This window comes from Centruroides vittatus, unplaced genomic scaffold, assembly GCF_030686945.1.
Source record: "Centruroides vittatus isolate TY-2023 unplaced genomic scaffold, ASM3068694v2 contig_459, whole genome shotgun sequence".
NCBI classification, from domain to species: Eukaryota; Metazoa; Arthropoda; class Arachnida; order Scorpiones; family Buthidae; genus Centruroides; species Centruroides vittatus.
The window spans coordinates 1,625,782-1,640,653 of record NW_027122255.1 but is presented as its reverse complement, the minus strand read 5'-3'; the positions used below and the strand labels follow the sequence as shown (position 1 = coordinate 1,640,653).

At 25.8% G+C, this 14,872-nt stretch overlaps 1 protein-coding gene across 10 annotated transcripts in view; it reads right to left on the bottom strand.

Annotated features, from left to right (window-relative positions):
• The window catches only part of siz (Brefeldin-resistant Arf-GEF family protein schizo), a 118,048-nt gene that overhangs the window by 16,440 nt on the left and 86,736 nt on the right, over positions 1-14,872 (bottom strand). For all 10 annotated transcript variants that reach the window (XR_010881086.1, XM_067272901.1, XM_067272900.1 and 7 more), the window contains 4 exons: positions 11,472-12,294; positions 7,824-8,165; positions 7,457-7,657; positions 1,568-1,785 (listed from right to left, as the gene is read on the bottom strand). Coding sequence is in view for 9 of the 10 variants with exons in the window: in XM_067272901.1 (XP_067129002.1) it covers positions 1,568-1,785; positions 7,457-7,657; positions 7,824-8,165; positions 11,472-12,294 (1,584 nt within the window). In the remaining variant the exon portion in view is untranslated. The remainder of the gene's footprint in view (positions 1-1,567; positions 1,786-7,456; positions 7,658-7,823; positions 8,166-11,471; positions 12,295-14,872) is intronic.

Genomic DNA, 14,872 nt, shown 5'->3' with positions numbered 1-14,872 from the left:
ACAACTGAAAACTATGATGGATGTTTGAAAGATTAGTGTTATTACATTTAATAGTCAAAAGATTATTCCTGAATTGATGCAGACTTACAATATCTAATCATTGTATGAGGATAAAAGTATCCAGAAAAGTTAGCATCAAAAGAAAGATTTTTTACAGCCATATTTACAATCAAGGATCAAGAGTTAATTAGAAGTTAATTATATTTGATTTACTTTTAGTACAGGAACATTTATTGGTTAATTTTTAACTTTAATTCTTCATCCTTGGTTGTGAATATGGATATTAGTGATTCAAAATATCTTACAAGCATCATAAAGACATTGTTATTATATTTATTGAACTTATTTCTTAATAAACTTACTGTATATCCTTTTTGAAATCATAACAAGATGTTTATTTTTAGTTAGTTTTGTTTTGAAACAGTTTATAGTTAAGTGTTTAAGTATTATTATTAAATAGAAAAAATAAGACACTCAAACACCAAAATAATTCAGGAAAAACACCAATAAATTTAATAAAAACTAATGTTTTGACTATGTTAGATTTTAACTTGTACTTAAATTTACCAAAACTTAACCCTTTAAAAAGTCATCTTTAGGTTAACATATGTTCTAAATTCTAAAATTCATAATTCAAACAAAGTATTTAAAAGGATAGAATGGATCTGCATTGTAGGAAGTCCAGTACAGATCTATTCTATCCTTTTAATCACTAATACATAATACAAATTATAGATATATGTGAACAAAATATTCTTGTAGCAACTTTTTTTATATAAAGATAGGTCTAGAAAAAAAACCATGTTAAATTTTTAGTATTATAAATAAATTAATGATGTTTGAAGGTTGATTTGTGCAATGAATAAAAAAGTATCTAGTTATGAAATAAAATCTACATATACTGTATTATATATATAATATGCACAAAGTTTGTGCAAACAAACAAGAATCTTCTCAATCTAAAGCAATGATCATATACAGCATATTTAGTATCAGTGTCTAACATTCAATATTCTTTGTTATTTTAAATTTAATATTTAAATTTATAAACAACATAGTCAAATTAATGAAAATTATTCATTTGAATGATAATCATTCTATTTAACAGCTAACAATTTGAATAATTATAATTCGTATTATTTCATCGTGAATAAATTATTAATTCTTATTGTTATATAGAAATTATACGTCAACAGCTATTAAAATATAATTTTTCATTTTTAAATAATTGGACTGTCTGTTAATCTTAAGCTATCAAGATTTGCATAATTAGTTCAATCACCCAAGAATTGATTTTATTGTAAAGTTTTATTTCATAAATTTGTATGGCATGATATAACTACATCTATTAATATCCATAATTGCAAAATTTTAAGAATTTAATTATTATATGTATTAAAAATAACACAAGTGAAATACTTAATAAATTAATTAAATTCAAATATAAAGAGAATTACATGAAAATTTTGCAATATAAAATATCAAACTGAATAAATGTTTCATTTCATATTTATTTGTTTCATTTTTTTCCTTCCTATTTAATAATAAAATCAGAAGTATCACTCACTCTAGAACAGCCATATTGAAAGGATTTTGCAAATTTCCAAGATATTCTCCAATCATTTGTTTGCTCAATCCTTTACGAGAGACAAGAAATCTTGCAACAGCTTGAGGTGAGGCTTCTAAAAATCCTCGTTGAATTAGGTATCGTACTCCTCTTTCAGGTTTTTTATTAAAAAGATTAAGTCCTACTCGGTATTGACGCTTCCTTTGAATTTCAGAGACCTAAAGAAAATTAATGCAACAAATTATCAGACTACTCTTGAAAAATTATCAATTTTCATTATTATTTTATGTGAATTATTAAAATACCTTAGCCAAAAACACTTTAATTTTGAACTAATAGATATAAATGCTACAATAGATAACACAAATATGGTATATATATCATCATCATTCTCTAATTTGATAAGACATTTATCTATTATCTCATATCCATCATCCTATGTTTCTGGCTTAAAAAAAAAAATAATAATAAATGAAGTACTGATAAATCTCTAAACATTTGTGTTGGCAATGAAATGTCTAATATCAAGTTATTAAGATAAAAGAGGAAGTATTTGTTAGGAACATAATTTAGTTATGTAGAGAACGCATCATCATCCAACTCTATGATTGAAAACTTTCATTAAATAGCAAACAAATGTAGTAAAGATAGTCAATTCCAAAAAATTGTTCATGACCTTCATAAAAGCTGATTGAACTATTATGCCTTATGAAGAACAAACAACTTATAGACAATTAACTACATGTCAGGATGTTTGAACAAAAGTGTAGCAATAGAAAAAGAAATTTCTAGTTTCTATGACATTCTTGTAACAATTGATTCAATATAATTGTTTAACTAATCAATTATATTGAAAGCTCTAGTAGCTTGAAAGGTAGTAGTATATACTTATATTTGAAATAAATTTTAAGTATATAATTAGTTTATTGTGTTTAAATGTCTTCAATACTCTTTTATACAAAATGCAGAAGTGAATAAAACATTATAAAGAAAAAGTTGTATTAAAACTATGAAAAACAAAACTTGCCACCATTTTTCTTAAATTTTTAGATAAATTTATATAATAAATAAAATACAGATAAATGAATTCATATATAACCACAGTAAGTGTCAGAACTTATGACTGTTTTTTTTTTTTTTGGAAAAAAAAACTAGTGAAAGCGATAAAAATCCCTAAGTTTCAATTTTTATATTTAAAAAATTTTATATCTAAGTTATAATCAAAACAGAATTCCTCAATTAAATAATTTAGCTTAAAGGAAAGATTAAATTAAAATTAAATTGTGTGAAAGAAAGATGCCACTAACATCGTATTTTTGAAGTCTAAAATCCACTTTCACAAATATGAAGTTCATAAATGTTTTTTGTTGTTGTGAAACAATCCTCTCAAAGAATCCAAATATAATAAGTAACTTTTTTGGAAAAACAGACAGTGGCCCATTAACAACAGTGATAATTAGTTGCTTCACATATGGCAAAAAGTAAAAAGCTCCTTGATGATACATAGACAATTACTGAATATATATGTAATTTGAGAAAAATAGCTTATGATTGATTTAATAAATAAAATTAAAAAAAAAAAAAAAATGCTAATCAATTGTTGGTACCGGTGTCTATGGCCATACCCTCACTATACCATGCAAGTAGAAGTATCTATAGCTAGGTATAATATAATTTGAATGTTACTTAAATATTTATTATCATTTTGAAGATAAAAATATTTATTTTTCTAAAGATGTTCAAAACAAAATAAACCAGTCTAATTTCTTAAAGATGTCTTCTATATTTAAAAAATCCCATCTACAACTTCTTGAAGCATAACTACTACATATAAACTGGATTTTTCACTCTTATTTTTAATGTGTTTACTAATATGTTTTGTATTTGGTTCCTCATTACTGCTCAACTGTTAATCATTGTTGATTTTAACTTTACTTGAATAACGATCTGTTGATTTTCATGGGAAGATAGTGCTGCTCTTCATACACTGAAAGTTTTATCAACTTTTCTTTTTGTAATAATAAAAAGAAAAGAAACTTTATTGACATAGTGTAGTAAAGCATAGTGATAGAATTTCATCAGAATTGACAATGTTCTCTAACACAAAGTGAAAATTATCAACAAGAAATATGCTTATTCACACAGATATAATGAATTTATAAAAAGCAAATGATTATACATAGAAACCATTGAAATATCAACGATTGTGACTGCACTACAATTTAATACAATTTAAGGGATTTTTAAAATTATAAATTTATCACAATTTCAATTATAAAATAAAAGAATAAATTGAATTAAAGTAAACAGTAAAATAATTTATTTTTCAACATATAAACAAACAGCTTTTATAAGATTAGTATGGATTTTTTAGCTCTGAGATTGAGATGACTTCCTATTTTTTTTTTTTCTTTAAATATTTATCCGAATTCTACTGAATTGCCTTTTTTTTTTTTTTGGACTATTAAATTTCCTTATAACAACTGCTATGGCATTTTTGAACAAACTCAGGATTTAAGATTTGTTTTAAAATATACTGTATAGGAATTTATCCCTAATTATATTTTTGTTAGCTATTGTAAATGAATTTTGCAATAAGCCTTTGTTTCTCATTTCATGAGTTTTTGAAGCAAAAATTCATTTATGTTTCACTTGGTAGATTCTATAGCTAAGTTAACTATTTCTGGTTGAACTGTGTTAACCAGTTTTGCATCAGTGATTATTAAATGTTTCTATTAGTGATGCAAATGCAGAATTTTATGAGTCAAAACAATTTTAATTTTAAATTGTTTAATGATGCCATTCTGAAGACACAAACTGAAATAATTAAAAGCAAGGTCCAAATGTATTTAAATATATGTAGGCTCAATAGTGTCACATTATAAAAATGTGTATGCAAATATTCATAGCGCACAAAATTCATTGCATCAAGATAAATGCATTTAACATATTTCATGAGGAAGAGCAACTATGTAGGTTTTCTGTAAAATTAATTAAGGTGTGCCAAAGTAATTGTGGTGCTGAAGGCACAATTGTCAAAATGGCATCAGCTCAAGAGAAAACAAACTGTTTGGTGGTATGCTGAGACAAGTGCAGTGAAACTTTTGTTGTGTGTTTAGAAAGGATCCTACATCACAAACATCAAGGCATAGAAGGAACAGTTCCCGTCTACAGGAAGTGTGTTGAAGAAAGGCCACAGAGATGGAAACCCTAATTGTTGGACCACAATGTGAAGGCCAATCAGGGAAGCTTTCCAATAAAGCCACAGAAGTCCATTTGTCAGGCAGCTAAGCAACTCACTACACTCCTGCAAACATCCATACATCATCACAGATGTTGAAGAATACACAGCAAGAAATTACAATAAAGTCCCACTTAACACGAGGGATACATTCCTAGACAACAAAGCGCTAAATGAAACAGCATTAAATGAGGTCATAACACAGAGTAAATAGGGAAAGGGGAACACGCAACCAAAAATAAACAAATTTTAAGTTATTTTTATATTAATTTGCATAATGTTAAATAACACACAGAAATGTAAAGTTCATTTTTTGTGAGAATGTCTTGGCTTTTTTGAAATTCTTGTTTTTTGCAATAAAGTCATGTAGTGTCATTTGTTGCTTTCTTTTTCTTTCCTTAAGCAAATGTTGGTAGCAAGCGATCACATCCAAAACACCTTGTCTTGCTTTTGCACTCCTTTCAAAATCTGGATCATTCATTACAATTTGATCAACAATTTTGGTTATTATTACCAAACTTTTACTAAGGAAATCTATAGAGAAATTCTTGGGGTTCTTTGTTTTCAGTCACAATTTTCCAGTTCTACATGGATTTCTTGAAGGTTGTTGTTGGTAAGACTCACCAGAAAACCTGCAGTAACTCCCAATATCCTGCTCGTCTACATCTCCTAGTCCTGCTGTATCAATTAGGTTGACAATTTAGTCGACCTAACGATATAGCGATAGGCTCTTCTCGTTGAGAATTCATGGATACCTCCAGTCAATAACTTCTTCCACACTCTGTTCATGCATTTATCAGCTAATTCTTGCCAAGTGAAATCAATATTTCTTATGGCATCCGTAATGTTATATTTTTTCAAAAATTGCAACAAACGAACATAGATTTGAGGAAAGTACAGCGCTATGACAAATTGCCACCCTTTGCTGATTGATTATTTCTAAACACAAACCAATGAAATGCTGCAATAACTTGAATCAGCATAAATTTTGAGCTTTTTTTAGGCTTCAAGCAGACCGCATTATATCGAATCAGTGTTATTCAAGGCAGCGTTAAGCAGGGCCTTACTGTAAATATTGCTTAAATATTCTCCATGCACAGAAGGAGCACATATGGAGATTTTATAATTGTGTGTCAAAAACAGTAAAGTTAGAAGCCAAAACTGTGTTTACTTTTGCAATAAAAGTTGGTGAATTTCAAATTCCATACCTTCCTTACTTTTATAGTAGTTCTCATCTTATTTTACTTGTATCTTTTTAAATGTTATCAGTGTCAATCTGAACACCATATTTATATATATATTTCTCTCCTGCATAAATGTACTGTGTCAATGTCCATTGAATAATAAAAATCAGATAAATACTCTGGAGCTAAATTATTATATAGCAACAAAATAACCACAATTATCTATGAAAATATGTAGTTTTAATAAATCATTTAGGACAATGAAGTTGATACTGATGATGTGTTACTGACAGAATCACAAAAGTCTAATAAATTACATATACATTGATTACACAAAAATGTTTTGTAATTTATTATGAGCAATAAAAAATTTAAGAATTTCCAATAATTTCTTTCCTTCTGATAAGAAATGACTTCAGAAATAACACAATTAGTTATTGACTTAAAACAGATGTTTCGCAACTGCTTGGATGTAGTATTATTAAGTAGCCATAAAAAGCTTGTTTTGCTGTTTTGTGTATTATTTGGTGCCAAGTATTCAATTTGTTCTACGAAGAGATGCACATCAGTCATTGGCTGAAATTATTTATCATATTTTATCATTCATTCATTTCATTTAAAATTTACAATAAGTTTACAGTTTCAAAAATATACATACAGTATTCTATTTAGGAATTAAAAATTGTACAAGTATAAATTATTTAAGAAAACAGTCAGCATATATTAATACAACAGAATATCTCATTTTATATTTTTCATATAGTAAGAATAATCAAATTTCCATATCTGATAATTTGGTCAACTGATCAACATACAAATAAAGTTTTATAAATTTCTTAAAATGTTGCATATTATAGTATAATGAATAGAATTGAAAAAATGCTAACTTTTAAAATAAAAAGTAACTCAAAGTTTCATACATATTGCACATTTCAATTAAATATTTGCTTCTTTTCTTGTGATGATTCATTATTATTTATATTATTAAAAAATGCTTAACAATACCTATTTTAATATATTTGATATTATTCCAATAAACATGAAAACTAGAATTTATGTTAAAAAAAAAATTCATATGAGACCCCTAACAATTTATAATTTTAGATTCAATTTTCTCATAGCATGCTGAGATTTATCATTTAAAATAGAGAGTCCAATGCACTGAAATAGTGGATAATGCTTATCTGATTAAATTACTTAAATCATTTCATTGTGATTTAAGTAATCAATCATGATCATTTTTAAATTAACATTCCTTCTGGAAATATTGCCATTAAAAAATGTAATGACAAAAAACTTAAACATTACAAGTAATTATTTTTTCTGGTTTGCTAAATGTTATTTAAATTACTTATTTAACTATAGCATATGCTTGTTAAATAATTTTAACAGTTCTATGTAAACACAAACAAATGTATATAAATTTATCAGTATAATTCATTGATTTAACTCTAATGAACTCACTTTAAAACCTGAAGCTGACTGATGAAGCTCACTACCAGAGATTCGAGCACCAGGTTCTCCATAGCCATGAGGAGAATACATATCTGCAGTTGGAAGCGAATTGGAATAACCCATTCCTTCCAAACTATCTTCACTATTTTCTGAAATATTGCTTAATCGTTTATCTTCATTACTACCCGAAGCAATTTGCTCAGATAAGACCTAGGAATAAAAATTGTAAATTTAAACATTTTCATCAAATTAAATTACATTTAATATTTAATTTAAAAATAATCATGTTTTTGAATTAAATATGAAAATGACTATTATAATATGAATGATGTTTTAAAGTTAAATGTCATTTTAAAAATTCTAATATAAAACTTACTAGAGATTTCCGTTTCCACACAGGAGAAACTTCGACTCCATGTTCGTGCGACACATGAGAACTATCAAAATTATTATGAGGACTCATTTCTGAAGGACTATCACTCCATTTAGCTGAAGCAGAAGGAGTCCTCCTTGGAAGACGAGGAATGCTTTTTCTAAGATCTCCGGCAGGAGCAATTATTTTTCTACCTGTAATATCTGGCCTGGATATTGTATGATGCATCCCGATTACTTGATCTTTTGTACTGCTTAATGGAACATTTATGGAACGTCTGGCATAGCAATCACGACAAAGAGAGCGATGATCATCACTTAAAGAATCACATTCACCTGGACCAGCCTATAAATAATTTAAAATTTAATTTTAATAAATTTCTTTCATAATCTGAATAAACAAAGAACAAAATAATTATAAATTACAAATTTTTATTAATTAAAAATCTTTGTTTTAAATTAATATTTAAGATAAAAATCAGAATATAATTTAAGCAATGATGCATACAACTTGATCAACAGGAACCAAATTAAGTATATTTTAGGGTAATGAGCTTTTGCATATAATACTGACAATAAAAAAAAACAACAACAGGAGTATCGTAAACCCTAAAGAGTAACATGTCAGACTTTTATATTGAGAAAAATCATATTAAACATTGTAAAGTATTTCAAAAATAGCCAATTCTTAATCCAAGTAATAGGTATTTATCATCATAAAATATGATTCAAAGAAACAATAAGCACGATAATGGATTATCCCATAATTTGCATTTGTACTTACAAATGATAAATCAAATGTAATTCTCATATAGAGTCACCTCTCTCTTTTTTTAATGAAAAATAGATGAAACCAAAGTTTCAAATCTAAAAACTTAAATATTAATTTGATTTTAAAAATATTTAATCCTCAAGAAACTTTTACAAAAATATGAAACAAAACAGTACAAATTATGATTAAACTGAATAAATTTTTAAATTGAAATCTTAATTTTTTTTCCTAAACCAACTCACCATAATTCAAAAATTAACACAAACAATTTATTTGAAAGTATGATAAATGTGAAAAACAAGTTAATGGATTTCACAACATGCATGTCATAACCACATTTTTAAATATAAAGGATAATATTGTGATTATGATATTTGACAATTTTATTTTACCACATCTGTATGATAATTAAAAATTTTAAAAATTAAGTTTTTATTGATTTATCAATTACATTAAAACAAGTTACTACAAAAAACAGTTAAATTCATTAGTATGCTTTTCTATTTATAAAAATGTCAAATATATAACAACACAACTTTTATGTTTATTTTATTTACTGTGGTAAATAAACTTTATACCCATTTGCTAGGTACAAAAAGAAATTATTTTATCATTGAAAATTTATGGAATAATAAAAGATAGTAACAAGAACTTTACTAACATTTATTATTGGTATATTAGATAATATAATCAATAAAAACTGCTTATCATTAAAAAAAGGGATGATCACCTCATACAATTATATGAAATATTTGAAGAGTAATTTAAGAAAAACAGTTTGTTTTCTTGTTCAAAAACAGAGAACATAAATATTACTTTTTATGTTCTTTATATATAAACAGCTTTTATCTCAATGTAAAAGCTTTGATACAACCTTGTAACAATTACTTGTTCTTAGAAATGAGAAAAGAATCCAGATAGAACACCAATATATTACTACAAATTAAATGCTATCAAAATTTTCAAAAATGTTGAATGATAGTCATTATCTTCAACATATAATAATTAAATCATGTTCAAAAACAATTTAAACAAATCTTATGATTCACAATTATACTTAACTGTACAAATGTGTATATTTAAATATAATAAAAATATTTATCAAGAAACTTTTATAGAATGTGTATTTGAAATCTGTAAATAATGCATGCTTTTCATTTGAAAATCCAACTTCTATTCGAAATATTTTACATTTGATTTGATCTGAAAATGTTTTTTAGTACTAAAAGAAAATTTTCTCCTCACAAACCTTTTCTTCTTTTAGAAAAAAAGTTGTCTAGTTTTATTTTATCTTACAACAGATGGGAATTATTATACATCAATTTATTATATTGTAGTTTAATAATTGGTTCCCCATAACTAAACTACTCATGAAATGCATCTTAAGACAAACATTATTCACATATACCTAAACTTACCAAAAAAAAAAATTCTGAATGGAGGACAATTGTTCTAAAAATGATGATTATTGTATAACTAATGTCAAACTTTTTAAACTAACCATTCATTGACCTTGATATATTGATAGAACAACATTTGACACTAATTCACATGAATATTAGTTATTATGGCGGTAAAGTAAGTATGGTAAGCTTGCATAATTAAGAAAGAAAGCAAAAAATATATTATAATAAGAAAACAGTTAATTATTTTAAATAATATTTAATATAAAAGAAACTGCAATCTTCATTCTCGATATGCATCACTTCTCAATTTTATAGTTAACATTTCTTTAATGATAATAGGCATAGTTTCTGAAAAAACTTATACTGTAGCATTGAAAATATTTATCAGTTATCAGATTTTTTTTAGAGATTTCTAATTTAATTGTATCATTTACTTTTTTCCTATCTTCATAAATTTTTCTAACAAAGCATTTAAATCTTTCTTTCAATCTAATGACAAATTTTCTTTTGACAGTTTTGAAATCTTAGCTATGGAAAAGATTATTGAAATTAAATGATCCATAACAAGAATCACTGTGAAGATCATTATATTTGCTAAGTGAAACAAAGCATCTCAGAGAAAGAGAGAGAGAGAAACTGAATTCTGAAAATGTCTATTATACTAAAGTTACTTTACACTCTATTTATTTTTAAATGCAAGTACATTTGACATACGATATGCAGCATAACTTATACTGAACAATTTTCAAATTTTAAGTCTTCTTTGCCTAAGTCAAATTTTAAGTTGCATGATTGTTCTCCAATCATTAAATAGGAAGTAACCTTATTCTGTTTGTTAAAATTTTAGTTAAAAGGTATAATCATTATCATCACATGTATTAAATATCTAATTTGTATCTATGCGTCCAACTCTTTTGCAGAGAAAACTATTCAAGTATTTCCAATATATTTTACCATAAGATTTGTCAAGATGGTACTTCATTATTATAACTTATCATTCTGACTCATTAACCTATTTGGGCTGTAATTTTTCCTTCGCTGTCAAGCTAGTACACAGTATTTTGTGAAATAAGTACATTTCATTACTATTATTGTTACTGGCTTTAAGAAGATAAAATAAATAAATAAAAAATAAAGTAGATTAATGCACTTTGAAGTCTTAATTATGATATAAAATCAAAGAATCAATTTAATGTTAAGTCTATTGCAAGATTAAAGACTTTTGTAAGAGCATATAACCTTGATTTTACATTAATACCACGTAAAATACTTGATACCATTTATAAAATATTAATATATCTGAAAATTCAAGAAAATCATTAATTTTAAATTTAAAATTTCTTTATATGTATGAAAACAAATATTAAAATATTAACTTTTAAAATAATTTTGCAATTTACTATATTTAAATAAAATAATTTAAGTAATCATTTAAAGTATTAAGATTCACAGTTCAAATTAAAAATAATCTTACCGAGCTAATTGCACTGTCTTCTGATGATAACGATTCACGGGGAGTGTGATATTGGTCTTCTACAGAGGAACTGTTTTGACTAGGACTTAAATAAATTGTAGGACCTGAACTCTGTCTAATTCCGGCACTTGTACACGGTGATACAGCAGACCATGCCGGATGGCGAGGAACAGAGGGGGGTAATCGTGAAGGAGGTGTATGGTACATGCTGCTATCTAAAGGAGTACCAGCCTCTTGCAGCTCAGATTTTGTACATACATCGGTAGTTTTTGTTAAATGTAGAACATCACTTTCCATCCTTCCTGGACAAGGAGGTGCTCCATGAGATAAAATATCTTTGGTTTTTGTTATTTTATCCATTCTAGTCCTATCAATTTCCGATATCTGCTGTTCTCTATTACCCACAACTCGATTCTGTTTTGATGGATATTTATTATCACCCACAGAGTCACTTAACTCTCTATATAAAGTTGAGAAATTGTTTTTGACCCTTGTATCAACACATGGATTGGAATGTGTACTACCAGATACATTAGAAACCATTGTTTCTTCATTATAAACTAAATTTTTCTGTTGACAATGATGATTAGAGGAACCATTATAATGAATCCAATCTTTTCCTTCTGCTTCTAAATTATAAAAACGTCTGGATAACCTTTTTTCACCTTTGGAAGCATTTGCTATATCGCGAAATCGTTTCATCATACAATATTTGCGAAAGGCACGTTGGATGGTAAGGGCAGCATCTCTCGCTCTGACTCCGCCATATTTTCTTTCTAACATTTCTACCTGCTTATCCAACAAATCTTGCGACAATTCATACCTAAGAAAGAAACATGTATCAATGTACTTATAAACGAGTAATTTTAAAGTTTATATAAAAAATTATTGATAAATTACCATAATTTGAATTTGAAATTAAATTTTAAAATTTTTTCCATTATACTTTAATGTGAAGTTAATTCAGTTTAATATATATACAATTTTAAAGAAAACTGAAATATATTAGATCTAAATTCTTATCAATAAAAAAACTTTCAACTCTATATAAAATTTAATTACCATAAGATTAAAAAATTATTCTGCCATACTTATAACTATAATTACACATAATTAAAACATTTAAGAATCTGATATTTAAATTCAGACTGTTATATAGAGGGAAAGATTAGATAAAGGCTAAACAGGTGAAATTCAGTTGGTTGTAAACCTTCAGCTAAATATCTAACAGTGGCCTATAACATGAATTGTTTAATCATGTTCAGCACCCAGTAAAAACATTTCTGAATTTGCTTCATCCAATTATGATATTTCATCACTGTCGCGTAAAATTTTAAAAATTTTCAAAAGGTGTTATATTCCAATTTATTTAAATATTTCATAATAAAGTATTAAAATTATTATATAACCTGCCTGTATATAGCATAATTTTAACATGCAATGGGTGAGTGAATTTTTCAATTAGAATGGTATTTTATACTTCATTTAGAGTGTGATTGATACTCATTCAAAAACAAATATTAAAACAATGTTGCAATATTTTCTAGAATTCCTTTATTTTTAGAATTACTAAATTATATTTGTTACCAATGTAATTGTTTCAACCAAAATTTGTAATATTTTCATTTAATTTTTACTATCAAGCTAATTAATAATCAATGACTGCTAATTGGGATATGAAAGAGAAGCTTAATTATTAAAAATCATCAATCATTCACTTTGGTACATAAAGATGAATTTTGTAAAAACTTACTTCAAGAAATATAGATCAATAGAACTGCATCAACAGAATAGAAAAATTGAAATATCAAAATATTTTCAAGAAAAGACAGATAATTCTATGAAGAATATGTAATTTACCTTGTATTCAAGATATGAGAAGAAAGGAAATCCTGCTTATTTTGCAACTAGATTTTGTTCATTTAACTATTGTATCATATAATAATACTAGTATAAAATGATATTTTCTCACATGCTTTGAATACATATTAACCAAAAAAAGAATTATATAAATTATGCCAACTATGATTTAAAATATCAACATACAATAAACTACAAATATAATTTTTTTATATTCAGTACAATTTATGCACAGTGCTAAACATATATTTAATATAATTTAATGAACTAAAGTTTAGTTTAATACATAATAAATAACTGAAGATAACTTGATAATTTCACCAATAAAAATTTATATGCAATAATTAACAAAAAAAAAACTCGAATTAGTTCTTCTGACAACTGTAATCTTAACATTAAAAAAAAAAAAAAAAAACATTTTCCAAATCAACATTTGTTTGGTTCAATATAAAAACAGATATCAAGAGCCATTTAGAAAATATTTTATGCTGCTCATTTATCCAAATACAATCTTTAATATTGTTCATAAATATTTTTTGTTGCCAATAAGAGATGATATTTAAATTTCATAATTATTTTTAGAATGCTCTCATGGAGATAAAATGATTATCTCATTGTAACTATTTACACAGAAAATGAATAATTTATTTTTAATATTTATATAACATTTTTTATCAGCTCAAAATAAAAATGAGAAAAACCATTTTACTTATTTTCTTTTGAATATATATACATAAATCTGTTAAGAGTTTTGTTATATAATAGAAAACTAAATTAGATAACTATACGTCTTATCTCCACTAACAAAATGAGTCATGTAGAAATTCAATATTTGAGACAAAATAAGTTCCAATTTGTTGTGTTTAAGATATTACTTATAAAATTAACCATCAGATTAAATAGTTGGAATTATTTTTTATTGTGACCTACAGTCTTTGCTTGAGGTCATTCAGTACAAATTCATTTCATTCCTCAAACAACCAGGAGCAATTCTAAAGCAAGATTGGGAGGGGCCATAAATTGTATAAAAGCATTTGAAATTTTAATTATAGATTTAAACATCCATAAATCTGTCTTAACTTCCATCTTGTCAAATTTCACATCTTTGTCATCTAGAAATACTTGTTTTTTCCTTTGAATATTTAAAAATTAAATTCCTTTTTCTTTCTGAAAATCGTCTTATAAGTCAAATACTAGTAAACGAAAAAATAGTATTAAATATATGTATGTATCTTAAGTTTTAGTTTTTTCTATTTCAAAAAAAATTATTCAAACAGCAATATCATATGCATAGCAATTTTGATAAATATTTTCTTATGATAAGTAAATTTTCAAATTGCTCTAAATAAATAAATAAATAAATAAATAAATAAGGTTTTGTAAAAAAACACCATAAAATCACCTTACATCTGCAACAAAGGCAATGAAACAGAATTTCGTAATTCCATACTAAGTTATAAAAATAGAATGCATTTCTGCAGTCTTCTATTTGGTTTTTGCATATTTTTTCACATTGAAATCTTTCATTTTTGCTAAAGAAT